We start from the raw sequence: 13,329 nt of genomic DNA, 5'->3' as shown, positions 1-13,329 counted from the left end.
TTTTTTTTTTTTTTTCTTTTTGAGTTGGAGTTTTGCTCTTGTTGCCCAGGCTGGAGTGCAATGGTGTCATCTTGGCTCACCGCAACGTCCGCCTCCCGGGTTCAGATCAAGCAGTTCTCCTGCCTCAGCCTCCTTAGTAACGGGGATTATAGGCATGCACCACCACACCTGGCTAATTTTGTATTTTTATTAGAGATGGGGTTTCTCCTGTGTTGGTCAGGCTGGTCTCGAACTCCCGACCTCAGGTGATCCACCCACCTCAGCCTCCCAAAGTGCTGGGATTAAAAGGCTTGATCTGCCGGGCACGGTGGCTCACACCTGTAATCCCAGCACTTTGGGAGGCCGAGGTGGGTGGATCATGAGGTCAAGAGATTGAGACCATCCTGGTCAACACGGTGAAACCCCATCTCTACTAAAACTACAAAAAATTAGCTGAGGGCCGGGCGCGGTGGCTCAAGCCTGTAATCCCAGCACTTTGGGAGGCCGAGGCGTGTGGATCACGAGGTCAAGAGATCGAGACCATCCTGGTCAACATGGTGAAACCCCGTCTCTACTAAAACTACAAAAAATTAGCTGGGCATGGTGGCGCGTGCCTGTAATCCCAGCTACTCAGGAGGCTGAGGCAGGAGAATTGCCTGAACCCAGGAGGCGGAGGTTGCGGTGAGCCGAGATCGCGCCATTGCCCTCCCCCCTGGGGAAAAAGAGCGAAACCCCCTCTCAAAAAAAAAAAAAAAAAAGGCTTGATCCACCTTGCTAGACCTAATATTTGTATTTTTAGTAGAGATGGGGTTTCACCATGTTGACCAGACTGGTCTCGAACTCCTGACCTCAAGTGATTTGCCTGCCTCGGCCTCCCAAAGTGCTGGAATTACAGGCATGAGCCACCACACCCAGCCCAAAAATTTTTTTTTAAATTGGCTGGAGCCAGGCGCAGTGGATGTGCCTGTAGTCCCAGCTATTCAGGAGTCTGAGGCTGGAGGATCTCTTTAGTCCAGGAGTTCTGGGCTGCAGTGCGCTGTGCCGATCGGGTGTCCGCACTAAGTTTGGCATCAATATGGTGACCTCCTGGGAGCAGGGGACCACCAGGTTGCCTAAGGAGGGGTGAACCGGCCCAGGTCGAAAACAGAGCAGGTCAAAACTCCCGTGCTGATCAGTAGTGGGATTGTGCCTGTGCATAGCCACTGCACTCCAGCCTGGGCAACATAGCAAGACCCCATCTCTATTTTTTTTTATAAAAAAAAGAAAAAAGAAAAAAAATCGTCTGGACATGGTGGCACTTACCTGTTGTCCCTATTACTCAGGAGACTGAGGCAGGAGGATTGCTTGAGCCCAGGAGCTCTTGGCTACAGTGAGGTATGATTGTGCCACTGTACTCCAATCTTTGTGACAGAGTGAGACCCTGTCTCTAAAAATGAAAATTAAAAATCTGGCCGGGTACAGTGGCTCATGCCTATAATTCCAGAACTTTAGGAGTCCGAGACAAGTGGAACACTTGGGGTCACGAGTTTGAGACAAGCCTGGCCAACATGGTGAAACCTCATCTTTACTAGAAATACAAAAATTAGCCAGGCATGGTAGTGCTTGCCTGTAATCCCAGCTATTTCGGAGGCTGAGGCAGAAAAATCACTTGAAACCAGAAGGCGGAGGTTGCAGTGAGTCAAGATGGCACCATTGCACTCCAGCCTGGACAACAGAGTGACACTTGGTCTCAAAAAAACATCTTTTATTTACTGATTTGATTCTGGATATGTGTGTGTTATGTTATTTATTTATTTTTTTATTTTTTGAGTCGGAGTTTTGCTCTTGTTACCCAGGCTAGAGTGCAATGGCGCAATCTTGGCTCACCGCAACCTCCGCCTCCTGGGTTCAGGCAATTCTCCTGCCTCAGCCTCCTGAGTAGCTGGGATTACAGGCACGCGCCACCAGGCCCAGCTGATTTTTTGTATTTTTAGTAGAGACGGGGTTTCACCATGTTGACCAGGATGGTCTCGATCTCTTGACTTCGTGATCCACCCGCCTTGGCCTCCCAAAGTGCTGGGATTACAGGCGTGAACCACCGCGCCCGGCTATATTATTTAATTAATTAAATTAAAATAAAGAAAGCCAGTTATATGCCTAAAACATATATTGTTGTTCAGTTTTTAAAACTGTATGTTTTTGTATAATAAACTAATCAGAATAAACTTGGGGAAGGTTGAGAAGCACATGCACCAAACTGTTGGCCTCTGGGGGGAGAGTTTGCAAAGGCAAAAGGAGCAAGATTTTTACATTGTAGATGTTAAGTGTTTACTTGTTTCCAATATGAAACAAAAATTTAAGAATCTATTTAAAAACATTTTAGACCCCTGTGAGGTCTAAAGTAAAGGAATAACATTTATTGTGTACCATGTGTTATGTATTATTCTGAGAACTTTCTGGTTTTTGACTCATTTCATCTTCACATTAAATCTGTACAATAGCTATCTTATATGCACTTGAGAAATGATGAAACTGAAGCACAATTAGTTTAACTGAGAGACTCATTGCTCACAAGTAGCAGAGCCAGAATTTAGAAAACAGGCAGCACAGCTCTCTAGTGTCCATGTTCTTAATCACTGCACTAACCAGAGTAGACTGCATGTAAAAGAATTGAATAGAATAGACTGGGTGCAGTGGCTCACGCCTGTAATCCCAGCATTTGGGGAGGCCGAGGTGGGCGGATCACGAGGTCAAGAGATCAAGACCATCCTGGCCAACATGGTGAAACCCTGTCTCTACTAAAAATACAAAAAAAAAATTAGCTGGGTGTGGTGGTGCGCACCTGTAGTCCCAGCTACTCGGGAGGCTGAAGCAGGAGAAGTGCTTGAACCTGGGAGGCGGAGGTTGCAGTGAGCCAAGATTGCGCCACTACACTCCAGCCTGGCGACTGGTGATGGAGCGAGACTGTCTCCAAAAAAAAAAAAAGAATTGAATAGAATACTCCGAAGAAATTGGAAGGATAACTTGGGAGCCCTCTTCAAATATAAAATTAAGAAGTAAAAAAAAGAATGTTCAAATGCTTACTACAGAAAATAAAAATTTTTTAAAAATAGCAAAAAAGAATGTTAAGCCTCTTGATATAGATTTAATAATATCTTAAGCTAATGGCAATAAAATAATATGAATAAATAGTAAATGAATATGATAAGGAAATTTGTGCTACTAATTGCCCATTTATAGAAGTAACAACTCTAATATTTACTATGCAACTATAATTGAATCACAGGGTTAATTACATCTGTTTACTGGTTATTGTTTCTTAGGATTTTTTTCTGGCATTATACAGCTGTAAATTATACCTTTGTTTTTTGTGTTATGGATTAGGAGTTAAACAAAAGACAGACTCAAAAGGACTTAGAGCATGCCATGCTACTTCGACAGCATGAATCCATGCAAGAACTGGAGTTCCGCCACCTCAACACAATTCAGAAGATGCGCTGTGAGTTGATCAGATTGCAGCATCAAACTGAGCTCACTAACCAGCTAGAATATAATAAGCGAAGAGAACGAGAACTAAGACGAAAGCATGTCATGGAAGTTCGACAACAGCCTAAGAGTTTGAAGGTATGATTAGCTTAAGCTTTGTGACAATAGAGAAGAGAATGATAAGGTATCCATGTAAGCAGGAAAATTCTTAAGACAAATGTCTAGTCATAAAGATACTGAGTAAGTTTCTTTTAATTTTTAGCATCTTTAGTTGATTTTAATGTTGAGTGCCGGTTGCTACAGTCATTTGCTTCTGTATTTCACATCAGAATACAAAAAAAGTGGCCTAATTTTTAACCATGGGAAATGCTAGTAAATAAGAATCAAGATTCTTGTTTTAAATTTACCAAAGAGCAGGGCACGGCCCGGTGGCTCACACCTGTAACCTCAGCACTTTTGGAGGCCAACAAAAGCCGATCATCTGAGGTCAGGAATTCGAGACCAGCCTGTCCAACATGGAGAAACCCCGTCTCTACTAAAAATACAAAAACTAGTTTGGTGCGGCGTTGCATGCCTATAGTCCCAGCTACTTCAGGGACTGAGGCAGGAGACTCACTTGAACCCAAGAGGGTGGAGGTTGCAGTGAGCCAAGATCATACCACAGCACTCCAGCCTGCAGCAAAGCAAGACCCTGTCTCAAAAAAAAAAAAAATTTTTTTTATTCACATCGCCAAAGCCACTATTATATTCTACATGTCAACAAGCTAACCATTTAGCTTCTCTCTGTTGTTCCAAGTAATAAAATTTTGGAACTCTAATTTGCTGTAAATATGACTTGTACAAATTTAAAGTGCATTATAAAGTAAGAAGTTTCTAGCTATGTAGCTACCAGTTAGAAAGAAAGAAAAGTTTTCTTCTCTGTGCTTGTTCCTCCAGCCACCTGGTCCATCTCCCTCCATCAAAGTCAACTACAGTTAACAATTCTGAAATTTTGAATCTTATAACTTGTAATAAATATTTGAAGGAGTAAAATCACATGAATCTTAATATATAAAACCACCTACTGTAGTCTGTCATCGATGATAAGCACCTCAATTATTCTGTATATATCTGTACATTTTAAACTTTTATTTATATCCAATAAGGCCCAGTTTTCACTATATTTCCTATTTAAAGTTTCCCCTGTACCCCTATCCAGCCCTTATAAAAAGGGCTTTTTATAAGCTATTTGATGTTTAAACTATAAAATGGTTCTTGGTTTTACTCTGAATAACCGTGCTGGAGTAAAGTGAAATTCATTCACAGAGGCAATCTGTGTCAAAATCTAGAAGCTACAACACATTCAATGGTATTCTCAGTGCCCACCCAACTCCATTCAAACAAGCTTTCCTGAACAAAATATAGAAACAATGTTAAAATGCTTTATTTTTTTCATGTGAATGTGCATAAAATTTCACCTTGCTGTGTCTTCAAAATAGGTAATTATTTACAGAGTAATTATGTTGACTACTAACATAACCTTCCTTAGTTAATGCTTAGAAAAATTGGAATTATAATGATTTTTTTTAGATTTGTTTTTGTAGTGGGGAGGTATATAATCATTTAGCTACAGAATAGACAATCTCCTATGAAAAGATTTTTAAAACAGTATGACAGCAAAATCAGTCATGGTTTTAAAGCGAACAGCACCAAGGAATAAACCAAACTGAAAGTCGTACCATAAATCTGATATGACCGCATTTCTCTGGAGCTTGGTTGATAGATAGTTGTTTGACATTTAACCGTTTCTTTCCGTTTCCTATCATTAGAGCCTTTTCCATTTTAAAGCTTATAAACAGTAGTCTTGATTCTCTCAGTACATTAAAAGTGAAGAGAAAATGAAGCTTCACTAACATAGCGAGACTTTAAATAAAATGCCTTTCTGATGACAAGTGAGCTAAAAGTTTTCTGTTAGGAAAGAAAAATCACCACTTTACTCTTATTTTACATGGATCTGTTTACTTAGCTTGAACATTTTAACACCAAGTTATCACATTTCTATTTACTTAAGTAGTTGTTGCCTCTTCCAATTTTCTCCTTAAGTAACGGAGCCAGAATTTACAATATAGCATCTGACTGTGTTTGATGGAGGAGAGGAGCCTGCAGTTTGAACATTTTACTTATGTTGATTAGGATTTGTGGGGGTGGGGTGCTATTTCTATGGAAAGGGTCAGGTGAAAATCTGCTGCCTACTCCGCTGCTTCTTTAGCTGCCATCCAGATGATGCCTTGTCAGCACTAAATGAGTAGAAATAAATGTAACTTGCATTCATCTCTTTCACTTGAGTCACACATTGAGGGATATAGTTCATTCTTAGTATAAGCATTAATTTTACTCTTGTTAAAGAAAAAATTTTCAAGGAGTTCTTTTTTCTCATAAGGCAGGGACATGGAATGATTGCAGTATTCCTGGCAAAATGTTTGGTTTTGTTTGTGTTGTATTGAAACAGAGTTTTGCTCTTGTCACCTAGGCTGGAGTGCAGTGGTATGATCTTGGCTCACTGCAACCTCTGCCTCTCAGGTTCAAGTGATTCTCATGCCTCAGCCTCCAGAGTAATTGGGATTACAGGCACCCACAAACACACCCAGCTGATTTTTTGTATTTTTAGTAGAGACTGGGTTTTACCATATTGGTCCCACTGGTCTCGAACTTGTGACCTCAGGTGATCCATTCGCTTTGGCCTCCCAAAGTGCTAACATTACAGGCCTGAGCCACCACACCCGGCCCAGCACAATGTTTTAAAAATAAAAACTTTTGGGCCGGGTGTGGTGGTTCACACCTGTAATCCCAGCACTTTGGGAGGCCGAGGCAGGTAGAGCACAAGGTCGGGAGTTTGAGACCAGCCTGGTCAAGATGGTGAAACCCTGTCTCTACTAAAAATACAAAACTTAGCTGGGTGTAGTGGCAGGCTATTATCACAGCTACTCAAGAGGCTGAGGCAGGAGAATCGCTTGAACCCGGGAGGTGGAAGTTGCAGTGAGCCGGGATTACCCTGCTGCATTCTAGCCTGGGCGACAGAGTAAGATTTCATGTCCAAAAAAAAACAACTTTTGGCCAGGCTCACACCTGTGTGGTGGCTCACACCTGTAATCCCAGCACTTTTTGAGGCCGAGGTCTAGAGATCGAGACCATACTTGCAAACATGGTGAAACCCTGTCTCTACTAAAAATACAAAAAGTAACTGGATGTGGTGGCACACGCCTGTAGCCTCAGCTACTTGAGAGGCTGAGGCAGGAGAATCACTTGAACCCAGGAGGCAGAGGTTTCAGTGAGCCAGGATCATGCCACTACATTCTGGCCTGGCAACAGGGTGAGACTCTGTCTCAAAATTAAATAAATAAATACTTTAAAAGAAAGGATGCTGTTTTACTGAGGCAGAAAGGCACTATCTAAATTTCATTGTTTCATTTCTATCTAGAAGCACTTGGAACAATTTTGCTAACCATGAATGATTTTTTGTTTGTTTTCAATCTGTTACCCAGGCTGAAGTGCTCACTGCAATCTCTGCCTCCCAGCTTCACGCAATTCCCCTGCCTCGGCCTCCCAAGTAGGTGGTATTGCAGGCATGCACCGCCACACCCAGCTAATTTTTATATATTTAGTAGAGATGAGATTTCACCATATTGGCCAGACTGATCTTGAACGCCTGACTTCAAGTGATCCATCTGCCTCAGGCTCCCAGACTGCTAGGATTACAGGTGTAAGCCACCACGCCCAGTCTAAGAATGATATTTTAAAATGGTGCTACTCAGGCTGAGCAACATAGTGAGACCCTGTCTCTACAAAAAATTACCAGCCATAGGGCAGCATAGGGAGACTTCATCTCTTATTTAAAAAAAAAAAAAAAAAAAAACTAAGCATGATGACATGACTGTGGTCCTAGCTACGCAGGAGGCTAAAAGGCAAGAGGATTACTTGAGCCCAGGAGGTTGAGGCTGTGGTGAGCCATGATCATGCCACTGCACTCCAGCCTGGGTGACAGAGTGAGACCCTGTCTCAAAAAAAGAAAAGAAAAATTAAAAAGCCCGACATGGTGGTGCCTCACACCTGTAATTCCAGCTACTTGGGAGGCTGAGGTAGGAGGATTGCTTGACCATGGGAGGTCAGGGATGCAGTAAGCCATGATCATGTCACCGTGAGACTACATCTCAAAAGCAGTGCTACTAAGCATAGCTAAACTAAGAGTTTCTCTTACTAGCTAGACATTTCTTTTTTTTTTTTTTTTTTTGAGACTGAGTTTCGCTCTTGTTGCCCAGGCTGGAGTGCAATGGCGCAATCTCGGCTCACCACAACCTCCGCCTCCTGGGTTCAGGCAATTCTCCTGCCTCAGCCTCCTGAGTAGCTGGGATTACAGGCACGCGCCACCATGCCCAGCTGATTTTTTGTATTTTTAGTAGAGACGGGGTTTCACTATGTTGACCAGGATGGGCTTGATCTCTCGACCTCGTGATCCACCTGCCTCGGCCTCCCAAAGTGCTGGGATTACAGGCGTGAGCCACTGCGCCCGGCCTGCTAGACATTTCTTGACCCTCTCATTCACAGAATAAAGACATGTTACTAGAATCTAGTGCCGCAGATCGTGAAAAATACAGAAAGATATATTTCATGTGTAAATTTGGTCACATATCCATTTATTGCATGATGAATCAACCAATCAATACCTGGCAGTATTTATATTAAGGTAAAATAATTTCAACTATAGATTCTGCCTCAGAGCAGTAAATGAATGTTTTCTCACTTGTAGGGTAAACTAGTATACTTTACAGAAATAGATCTAAACTTATTAAAACTTTTTAAAACCTGAGTTCATGGAATACCCAAACCTGGTGATTAACCAAACACTAAAGCCAAAGGTCTTCCATCTCCAAACTTAAATTTCTGTTTTTTTTTTTTTTTTTTAGACAGAGTCTCCCCCTTTTACCCAGGCTGGAATGGAGTGGTGCAGTCACAGCTCACTGCAACTTCTGCCTCCCAGGTTCAAGTGATTCTCCTGCCTCAGTCTCCTGAGTAGCTGGGATTACAGGTACACGCCACCATGCCCAGCTAATTTTTGCATTTTTAGTAGAGACGGGGTTTCACCATGTTAATCAGGCTAATCTCGAACTCCTGACCTCGTGATCCGCCTGCCTCAGCCTCCTAAAATGCTGAGATTACAGGTGTGAGCCACCATACCCGGCCACTTAAATTATTTTCATCTCAGAAATGTTTATATACTGTAGTTCATGTCTGTTACCCCAAGAAGAGGTTGTCTCCTCCCTTGCCTCATAACTTTTAACCTTTGAAAGATTCGTGTTTTTTTTTTTGTTTTTATTTTTTGTGGGTTTTTTGTTTTTTTTGACACAGAGTCTCGCTCTGTTGCCCAGGCTGGAGTACAGTGGTGTGGTCTTAGCTCACTGCAGCCTCCACCTCCTGGGTTCAAAGGATTCTTGTGCCTCAGTTTCTTGAGTAGCTGGGATTACAGGCACACGTCACCATGCCAGGCTAATTTTTATATTTTTAGTAGAGACAGGGTTTCACCATGTTGGCCAGGCTGGTCTCAAATTCCTGGCCTCAAATGATCTGCCCACCTCAGCCTCCCAAAGTGCTGGGATTACAGGCATGAGCCACCATGTCTGGCCAAGATTAGTTAACTTGACTGACTTAAGTTTTTGCTTGTGTTAAAGAGTAAACCATGGGCCGGGCGCAGTGGCTCAAGCCTGTAATCCCAGCACTTTGGAAGGCCGAGGCGGGTGGATCACGAGGTCGAGAGATTGAGACCATCTTGGTCAACACGGTGAAACCCCGTCTCTACTAAAAATACAAAAAATCAGCTGGGCATGGTGGCGTGTGCCTGTAATCCCAGCTACTCAGGAGGCTGAGGCAGGAGAATTGCCTGAACCCAGGAGGTGGAGGTTGCAGTGAGCCGAGATCGCGCCATTGTACTCCAGCCGGGGTAACGAGCGAAACTCCGTCCCAAAAAAAAAAAAAAGAGTAAACCATTGCTACGTATACCTCTACCTAGTTTATTCTCTTAAGGAAAAGACCACTGAAATAAGAATATTAATCAATTTATGATAGAGACTTAAGTCAACTTCATCTTTGGTACATAAACTATATAGTTGGAGTTGAGACTGTTATTAAAAGAAATTGGGGGCCGGGCGTGGTAGCTCACGCCTGTAATCCCAGCACTTTGGGAGGCCCCAGCACTTTGGGAGGCTGAGGCGGGCAAACTGCCTGAAGTCAGGAGTTCAAGACCAGCCTAGTCGACATGGTGAAGCTCCATCTCTACTAAAAATAGAAAAATTGGCCAGGTGTGGTGGTGCATGCCTGTGATCTACGCTACTTGTGAGGCTGAGGCAGGCAAATCACTTGAACCAAGGAGATGGAGCCTGCAGTTAGCCAAGATCATGCCACTGTCCTCCAGCCTGGGAGACAGAATGAGACTCTGTCTCAAAAAAAAAAAAAAAAAAAATTACAGCAAAGTAGTTCTGAAAAGAACAGAATAAATGTGCTTTCTGTCTCTAGATCAGATATTGTCTTACCAATAAAGTGCATTTATATCTTTTTTTTTTTTTTTTTTTTTTAGAGTTTTTTTTTGAGAGCATTGTCTCTCAGCCTAGAGTGCAATGATGCAGTCACAGCCCACTGCAGCCTAGAACTCCTGGGCTCAAGTGATCCTTCTGCCTCAGCCTCCCTATTAGCTAGGACTACAGGTGCACATCACGATGCCTGGCTAATTTTAAAAACTGCTTTGTAGAAATGGGGTCTCACTATGTTGCTCAGGCTAGTCTAGAACTCCTGGCCTACAAACAATCCTGCCTTGGCTTCCCAAAGTAGTGAGATTACAGATGTAAGCCACCATAAATCTATTACAATTAATTCATGAGAAAAAATTTAATTTTCTAAGCCAGGCACAGTGGCTCATGCCTGTAATTACAGTACTTTCAGAGGCTGAGGTGGGAGGATCACTTGAGGCCAGAAGTTTGAAACCAGCTTGGGCAACACAGGGAAACCCCATATCTACCAAAAAAAAAAAAAAAAATTAGCCAGAAGCCAGGTATGGTGGCTCATGCTGGTAATCCTAGCACTTTAGGAGGCCAAGACAGGTGGATTGCTTGAGCCCAGGAGTTCAAGACCAGCCTAGGCAACATGGTGAAACCCTGTCTTTACAAAAAAAAATACAAAAATCGGCCAGGTGCAGTTAGGTGCGGTGTTTCACGCCTGTAATCCCAGCACTTAGGAGGCCGAGGCAGGCAGATCACTTAAGATCATGAGTTCAAGACCAGCCCGGCCAACATGGTGAAACCTCATCTCTACTAAAAATACAAAAATTAGCTGGGCGTGGTGGCACATGCCTGTAATCCCGGCTGCTTGGGAGGCTGAGGGAGGAGAATCACTTGAACCTGGGAGGTGGTGGTTGCAGTGAGCTGAGATGGTGCCATTGCACTCTGGCCTGGGCGACAGAATGAGACTCCGTCTCAAAAAAATAAAAATTCACTGGACGTGGTGGCGCACACATGTGGTCCCAGCTACTCAGGAGGCTGAGATGGGAGGATTGCTTGAGCATAGCCTCCTATCTCTGTCACCTCCTCATATCTCTTTCTCATATCTCCTCACCCTGTCACCCAGGCTGGAGTGCAGTGGTGCACTCCAGCCTGGGTGACAGGGTAAGACCCCATCTCAGAAAAGAAAAGAAATGTAATTTTCTGTCATTAATATGCATAGTAATCAAAGCTGATTTTAATATCTACTCAAGTCACTAATCTTATTAGTGAAACAACAGATATTGTTTGAAGTCCTGTGATAAATGGGGTTCTTTATGTCCTAATATTTTAAATGAGGTTTTTTCTTGTAAAACTGCATAAAATTAGGTTTGGCCCAATAGCCAAGTGCAAAAAGTACCTGCAGCCTCATGATCTGACCTTTTTGGTTTTCTTCTCCTTTTTTCCTAATATTCTTTATTTTCATGTATGTAAGCATAACACATACCAAATGCCTTATGTTATTACTTACATAAACCCATTTTTTTTTTCTTCTCAGTCTAAAGAACTCCAAATAAAAAAGCAGTTTCAGGATACCTGCAAAATCCAAACCAGACAGTACAAAGCATTAAGAAATCACCTGCTGGAGACTACACCAAAGAGTGAGCACAAAGCTGTTCTGAAACGGCTCAAGGAGGAGCAGACCCGGAAATTAGCTATCTTGGCTGAGCAATATGATCACAGCATTAACGAAATGCTCTCCACACAAGCTGTGAGTTTGCTTTTTTTGGACAAAGCAGATTTAGTGCCCCTTTTCTTCCACCTGAATGAAATCACAGCAGTTAAAGTACTAGTTGGAAATGATAGCTCTCCTGCAGCTCGGGAAATATGGTGGTGGTTCATTTTCTTCCTGTTCTCAACATTGCTTGAAAATGTCATGATGCATGTAGAATTCTCATTGATACATTTAGACATGAGGTTCTAAATAGGCTCCCTGCCAGCACAAATCCCAACACCTTATTAAGATTGGAACAGCAGCTTTGGGAAGCAGTGGGTAAAAGATATTATTATAATGGGAATAAAAATGGTTGTGTTTGAGTACAAATACTTTTTTTTTTTTTTTTGAGATGGAGTTTTGCCCTTTCGCCCTGGCTGGATTGCAGTGGTGCAGTCTCAGGTCTTTGCAACCTCTGCCTTCTAGGCTCAAGCAATTCTCCTGCCTTGGCCTCCTGAGTAGCTGGGATTACAGGCGCAAAGTATTTTCTATATAAGAGCTTTGTAAACTTTTTTGTAAAGGGCCAGATAAGTCCAGGTGCAGTGACTCACACCTGTAATCCCAGCACTTTGGGAGGCCTAGGCGGGTGGATCACCTGAGGTCAAGCGTTTGAGACCAGCCTGGCCAACATGGCAAATGCCCATCTCCACTAAAAATACAAAAATTAGCCAGGCTTGGTGGTGGGCACCCATAATTCCAGCTGCTCAGGAGGCTGAGGTGGGAGAATCACTTGAACCCGGGAGGCGGAAGTTGCAATGAGCCAAGATTGCACCACTGCACTGCAGCCTAGGTGACAAAGCAAGACTCCGTCTCAAAAAAAATAAAAAGGGCCAGGTAAATCATTTTTATGGCCACATAAGACTTTTTAGGCAGGAGGTAAAACTAAGGATATTATGTGGATACTTACATAACCATTTAAGATATTACCCTTTCAAAATGAAAACACCATTCTTAGCTCATGGGCTGCAAAAAACAACAAAACAGGCACCTGCCCATACTTTGTAGACTGTAATTTGCTAGTCTTTGTTTTACAGTTATTTCCACTAGAGATGAAGAGATGAGATTTATATCACCTAATGAGATTCTAGGTGTTTCTTAAGAAAAATAGGGTTATTCATGCATCCTCCAAATAGCTTGTGATACCTTTATCTTCATAATGCTATTATTGGCTATTCTGTCTTTCTTTTTCAGAGATGTTTACTCTAAGATACAAGAGAGAAAAATAGTCTAAACTACAAAAGAGTAGTCTGTCTTCTAACACTCCTTCTCCTTTCCATAGGTCATGAATAGATAGCTAACAGTAGGTTATATCTGTTTTCTCTCTCAGCTGCGTTTGGATGAAGCACAGGAAGCAGAGTGCCAGGTTTTGAAGATGCAGCTACAGCAGGAACTGGAGCTGTTGAATGCATATCAGAGCAAAATCAAGATGCAAGCTGAGGCACAGCATGATCGAGAGCTTCGGGAGCTTGAACAGAGAGTCTCCCTCCGGAGGGCACTCTTAGAACAAAAGGTATAAGTAATAGAAGGAAAAATCATTGTTCTTGAATTAGCTTTTGTCAAAAACATTTTATCTATCTATCTATCTATCTATCTATCTATATATATATATAT

General features: G+C 42.5%; 1 protein-coding gene across 1 annotated transcript in view; it reads left to right on the top strand.

The window, feature by feature from the left end:
* The window catches only part of TAOK1 (TAO kinase 1), a 178,512-nt gene that overhangs the window by 150,209 nt on the left and 14,974 nt on the right, over positions 1-13,329 (top strand). Inside the window, exons 17-19 of the mRNA XM_032279350.1 lie at positions 3,343-3,582; positions 11,503-11,715; positions 13,046-13,228. Coding sequence (XP_032135241.1) covers positions 3,343-3,582; positions 11,503-11,715; positions 13,046-13,228 — 636 coding nt within the window. The remainder of the gene's footprint in view (positions 1-3,342; positions 3,583-11,502; positions 11,716-13,045; positions 13,229-13,329) is intronic.

This window comes from Sapajus apella, unplaced genomic scaffold (assembly GCF_009761245.1).
Source record: "Sapajus apella isolate SASKATOON/1434 unplaced genomic scaffold, GSC_monkey_1.0 scaffold12, whole genome shotgun sequence".
NCBI lineage: Eukaryota > Metazoa > Chordata > Mammalia > Primates > Cebidae > Sapajus > Sapajus apella.
This window is presented reverse-complemented; position numbering and strand designations above follow the sequence as displayed.